We start from the raw sequence: 6,131 nt of genomic DNA on the forward strand, positions 1-6,131 counted from the left end.
GACATTAAGCATTCAGAACTCAAAACGCGAACAATGACAGTTTGGCTCGGGTTCACTTTAGGGAACGTGAAAAGGAGTTTTTTTAAACTTACAAACATGTACAGTATGTAAGGTTTAGTGTTTAAACGTTAAGTTTTTGGAAGTGAAACTGTTCTCCAGAGAAGTGTTGTGTGCATATTTTAACATGTAACAGTCTATGTGCTGAACGTAAATATGGTAAAATAGATAAATATAACAGTTGCGTTAATATTTACGTTGGGGGGGGGGGGGGGCTCTTTTGATGTTAAACTTTGCAGTTTGACAAAGTATTAATATTTTTCTACACGGTACATTCCTGACAGATGAAAATTTAAAGTAGTCAGCTCCCTGCCGTCATAAGTTCAGTCAGCTAGTGATAGCTAATTTAAAATGTCTTTTTTACGTCAAACAAAATTAAACTGTCTAATCTCTTTGTTGTACGGAATCGACTCAACTGATTCCTACAACTTGGAGTCCAATCCAGTATTTCTGAAATGAGAGAGAGAGAGAGAGAGGGAGAGAGAGAGAGAGAGCGCCGGCTGGCGGACGTTGGGCTCCCAGCGCTTCACCCACTTTGCTCAGGGTGGAGTTACACACATGACACAGCGGACCAATGGCAAGAAAATATCAGTGACGCACCCTGCCAACTTCTGACCCTCATGGCTCTGATGGTATGGTGCATATCCAGTTCAACGCTGGAAGAATAGACTTAGAACTGATATTGTCATGTGAGGATGTTTAACCCACCCTGCTCTACAGAATACAGAGAGGTGCAGCGAGTAGAAAGACCTACAGAAAAAGTCCAAAGAAACCCAAGTTTATCAGGACTTCCTTAGAACTCAATAGTATTAATAATTTGCTGCAGTACCAAGCCAGGTACCTGATGTTGGATGATTAGCTCCAGCTCATTCCAAAAGAATTAGTGCTTCATCGCTTCACAGACCACAGCCAAATGCCGTACCAGTAATGTCTTCAATATTCAATCATGGTAGATTATAGAGAAACTTCCTTTTTTTTTTTTAAGAAGTTAGTGGTGATAGAAACTTGGGGCTGTCATGTCTACAGTATTATATAAACATTTTATTTGCCCTTATTTACTAACAATTAAGTCAAACATTTCTATCATGGTTATATCTGTAATATTAAATAAGGTTAAAATAGGTAATATAATTTTATATATGTACTATTTTCATTAAAAATATATATCTGAATGTACATTTACAATTACATGGGTGCAGTTAAAAAAAAAAACACACACAAACAAGCTAAACATTTAAGTCCAGAACGTCTCATGATTCCGGGCAACTAATTTGCTCACTCATTACACATACAAACTTTTTCCGAGGTACCTTTTAAAGGCATTAAATGCTTTGGAAATCTGTGCTATGAACAATTCTGACTCTACAAGTTTGTCTAGAACAGCGTGTTTTCTATCAAACCAGTCTGAGCAGCTTCAGTTACATCTTAATGGTCATGCAGAAATTCACTGCAGTTCTCTTTAAAATAGCTCTAATTAGAGGGTACATCTGGACATTTATGGTCTGTTTCCCAGAGAGGGATTACACCTAGTTATGGACTACACACAGCATCCTGAAATGAGAACTTCATGGAAAGGAAATCATATCAAGTACTGCTTCCTTTCAGAGACTGCAATCCATATAAAATCTATTTAATTTCATTCTTTTCTGATAATCATTTAATCCATGATAACATTACAGTCCATTTTTATTTTCCATGCATGGCCGGTATTACTGTCCTAAGACCTGCAGGCACAATGTGCTAAAAATAAACATGAGCATTGCTTATTACACCTCTCTGTGTCTCTCTCTCTGACACTCACACTCACACAAACACACAAAATAAAGACAACAAGGATGGCCTTGTGAAGGCAGAATATAATTGTACAGTACATGATAAGAATATTACTGAAAGTAATATATTGCATTGAACAGCATGGTTACAAACCAAGTTAACCAGCAGGACTTGGCACACTGTACAACATTATTGACCACACATTATGTACATCACACTATAATCTCTATAATATAGTCACTTTGTGTTCATCACAGCATCACATGTCAACATTCAGTCTCCGTTGTTATTCACATTACCTTCACATTTCCACTTCTCTCTTTCTGTAAGGCAAGCTGATAAGTTTCTCCTGGGTCCTCTCATACTTAAACTATCTTAAGATGTCAGAGATACCCAACAAGCTCAGAGTTTAGGACGAAGCATGACGCCACATTTCTTGACCTTCCTGAAACCTAAGGACCAAGTCGTTTATTTCACACTTACTGGAGCCCACATCACTTCAAACTAATTCTTAAATGACACAGTATATATCTTTGTTTTAGAGCTGAACAATTACGGTAGATATTTCTGATGAGTTTCTGATGAACGTTGTGAATGAGATTCAAATTGCATCAATCTTCTATAATTTCAATTCCAAGCATGTATTCACAACCAACCACTGAGTGTTAAACAGTGTTAAATTGTACCATTCACTGTACTAATTAACAATCAGTGTTGACTTAACACTGGAAATTTAGTCTGAATGTTATATAGAAGCTACATTTCTCAGTTTAAAACTTCAGACATTGTTTTTATGTAGTTTAGAATTAAAGCCACAGTTTTTGTGGCTTAAAACTTGTGCTTTGTCAAATTGCCACAGAGAATACCCTATTTTTAAAAATGCAAGACAGTCTCATACACATGCACGATGTGATCTCTAATCAGAGATAAACAGAACAAAAACAAACATGGCACAACATATGTGGAATTTCAACCTACTGCTCTTGACCAGTTCACTGACCATCTTAACAGGAACCATGAGGCAGCCCTGCAGAGCCCCTATTGACACAGTTTCTAAGCTGAAAAATAAAGGCTTCCACAACACATTTTTTCTTCCCAACCATATTCCCCAGCCATAGAGAAAACGTCGTACACTTACACTTCTTCATACCTCACACTCATTGACACCCATCAACTAACAAACACATTAAGGGTGTGTTTATGTGGTGATTGAACAAAAACATGATACAGTTAGTCCTGGTTTGCTGACAGTCTTTAGAACATTGCGTCACGTTGGGCTTAATGCACTTATTGTGGTAAGAAGTGGTAAAGTTGATAAATGAGTCAAAATATTGAAAGAAATTCCTCTTTGTTCCAGTTTTGTCCTCTGCTCATTGTTTGTTTGTTTTTTACACACACTGTTCTCCTGCAGCATGTTTAGTGTAGCATTTTATGTTTGGTTCATTTAGATGCCTTTGATTCATACTGTGTTCTTTCCAGAACCCCATGAGAATTCATTTAGAAATTGACTGAGACCCACTTGCTCTGGCGGTCTCGGTCTGCTTATTAGGTGCACACCAGAGTTTGAACCAAAGTGTTCGCACTTACTCTAACAATCTGCACTATTGTTATGTAATGGCACCAGGGTTCATTTTAATGGAACCAAACTGACAAGTATAAGCACACCCTAAGAAACTAAAAACAAACTACTGCTAGTTCAGAAGACAGTCTGTGCAGTCATGTTCATCCAAGAAGTAGCCAACTGCTGACTCTAATGTTTGTCACATCATTTCACATTTCAACAGGCTGACGTATCAGAACACTCAGAAACTGCAAATTTGTTGGAGCAGTAAAATGGAGACCTTCAAATGAAAATCAATTGCAATTGCAACGGGAACAAGGTCCTTGAATTAAATTCAATAAAAAAAAAAAATGAAACCTTACACGTCAGTTAATAAATAATTTAAACATTTTCCTGCTTAAATCACTGAGATTTTGAGCTGACATTTCCTTCAGGATGGCCAAGGCACATCAGGAACATCATATAGAGTCTCTAAAGATGGACATTCCTTGTCTAGAATGGTCAACTCTGCATTGATGGTCCTCCAGCTAGGACAGTTTCTATGAGAGAAACTTGGGGTCCGGTGGACCTATAGGACGCATGGTCAAACCTTCATCTATTTCCTCATGGATGGGGGCAGGAACAGAGGCTGTAGATTTGGAGGATCCAGCACAGAAAGAGCCACGCAGGTTCAGATTAAGACAGAAAAGACTTGGTAGGAGCTGGCGCGGGTATTGTTCCACCCACTGGAAGGCATCCAGCACAGACGAGCTGCCTCCACGCACCCAACTTGGCAGCAAATTGGCCGCACTTAACGTAGCCGGTGCTGACTGGGAGTGCTTTAGCTCCAGCTGAGAGGAAAATCTGAGAAGAGGAAAGTGGAACATCACAGATAAGATGTGTGAGTGTATTTTATTTCATATGGACTTTTTTGTACGTAGGCTGACCCCATATGTTTTCAGTCTTGATCCAGTGTGTGTGTGCTGTGTTTCATACCTTGCAGACACCTGTTGGGACAAACTTCTCCCTGCGTGTCCTAGCGCATGCTGCAATAGCTTCACTGTCTGCTCTTTAATCCAACCAACATCCTCCTGTACATCAGGCAGCCACTCCAGTAACCTGTCAGAAAGACACTGTGATTCAGTCCAAGTGTCACACTACAGAATATTGAATATTTCTTTGTAAGAAATTTGGATACAGTGATTTTTATGAAAAGTATATCAGCTGAAGTATAAACTCTAATATAATTGGTATTACTAATGACATGTCACTGATATTTCCTTTCCTCATACAAGCAATGTATATAACAGAACAAATCTCTTGAAAATTGTCTTTAAGGTTTTTTAGAGCTCAAACACACAATTATATATATACATACATACACACACACACACACAGGGGTTGGACAATGAAACTTAAACACCTGGTTTTAGAACACAATAATTTATTAGTATGGTGTAGGGCCTCCTTTTGCGGCCAGTACAGCGCCAATTCGTCTTGGGAATGACATATACACGTCCTGCACAGTAGTCAGAGGGATTTTAAGCCATTCTTCTTGCAGGATAGTGGCCAGGTCACTACGTGATGCTGGTGGAGGAAAACGTTTCCGGACTTGCTCCTCCAAAACACCCCAAAGTGGCTCAATAATATTTAGATCTGGTGACTGTGCAGGCCATGGGAGATGTTCAACTTCACTTTCATGTTCATCAAACCAATCTTTCACCAGTCTTGCTGTGTGTATTGGTGCATTGTTGTCCTGATACACGGCACCACCTTCAGGATACAATGTTTGAACCATTGGATGCACACTCTGCTCTTACTGGTGCAATGTGCAATTAATTTAGATTGGCCACCAGGCTGGTCCAATTTAGCCATGAAACCTCCCACACTAAAATGACAGGTGTTTCAGTTTCATTGTCTAACCCCTGTGTGTGTATATATATATATATATATTTTTAAAATCACAAATCACAGTTACATATTGTTATGAAAAAACACAAATCTGGGTAAAATAAGGCGCTTATTTCTAGGCATTGTGTCATGTTTCGCCTTGAGGATTAAATACCCTTTAAGGAGCTTTTTAGAAAAAATATTACGATATGAGGAAACTAACTCAATATCTTTTGAGAGAGTAAGCTGAAAGTCACCTGATACTCATAGAAAGAGCTGATTCCAGGGGCAGTGTATATGGCAGCAAGATGGTCGACAACATCCGAACAGGAAACATATTGCTTAGAGACTGCAAGAGGCTGTGTCTTTCTCTACAGGCCTCCAGCAGGGCTAGAAGGAAGAGAGAGAAACATTTTCACTCAGTAGCCTAGATAAAAATGTATATATATGTTGGTAGGTGGTTTGGCTACTCCAATGTGTTCATAGTTGTGAGTGAATGTGTGTCTGTTTGTCACTCCAGAGTGTGTGCCTGCCTTGTGCCCAATGATTCATTGTCTGTAACTGGATAAGCGGTTACAGACAATGAATGAATATACACACATATACACACACACTTATCTGTCATAGGTATTCACTGTTGACAAAACGAATGACTTGGGTGTTTATAATTTAGTTTAGTTTTGAATACCTCTATGCAGTCTTGGGGGTAAATGCTCAAAGATATGTTCCTCTATATCTGCATGAGCATCAGGATACACCTCTCCTTCCCCTGTATTACTTTCCTCATCATCTTCATTATCGGAGCCTTCCTGACCCTCCACAGCTGCATTACCCAAAGGCCGATGTGGCTGGCGGAACTGTAACAGGCCTA

At 39.1% G+C, this 6,131-nt stretch overlaps 1 protein-coding gene across 1 annotated transcript in view; it reads right to left on the reverse strand.

Annotated features, from left to right (window-relative positions):
- Window positions 1-1,852: 1,852 nt before the first annotated feature.
- Window positions 1,853-6,131, reverse strand: part of pnpla2 (patatin-like phospholipase domain containing 2) — a 10,913-nt gene continuing 6,634 nt past the window's right edge. The window contains exons 6-9 of the mRNA XM_066669094.1: window positions 5,949-6,128; window positions 5,518-5,650; window positions 4,367-4,489; window positions 1,853-4,234 (exon numbers count right to left, since the gene is read on the reverse strand). Coding sequence (XP_066525191.1) covers window positions 3,931-4,234; window positions 4,367-4,489; window positions 5,518-5,650; window positions 5,949-6,128 — 740 coding nt within the window. The 3' untranslated portion in view covers window positions 1,853-3,930. The remainder of the gene's footprint in view (window positions 4,235-4,366; window positions 4,490-5,517; window positions 5,651-5,948; window positions 6,129-6,131) is intronic.

The sequence above is a fragment of the Hoplias malabaricus genome, chromosome 4 (assembly GCF_029633855.1).
Source record: "Hoplias malabaricus isolate fHopMal1 chromosome 4, fHopMal1.hap1, whole genome shotgun sequence".
Classification (NCBI taxonomy): domain Eukaryota; kingdom Metazoa; phylum Chordata; class Actinopteri; order Characiformes; family Erythrinidae; genus Hoplias; species Hoplias malabaricus.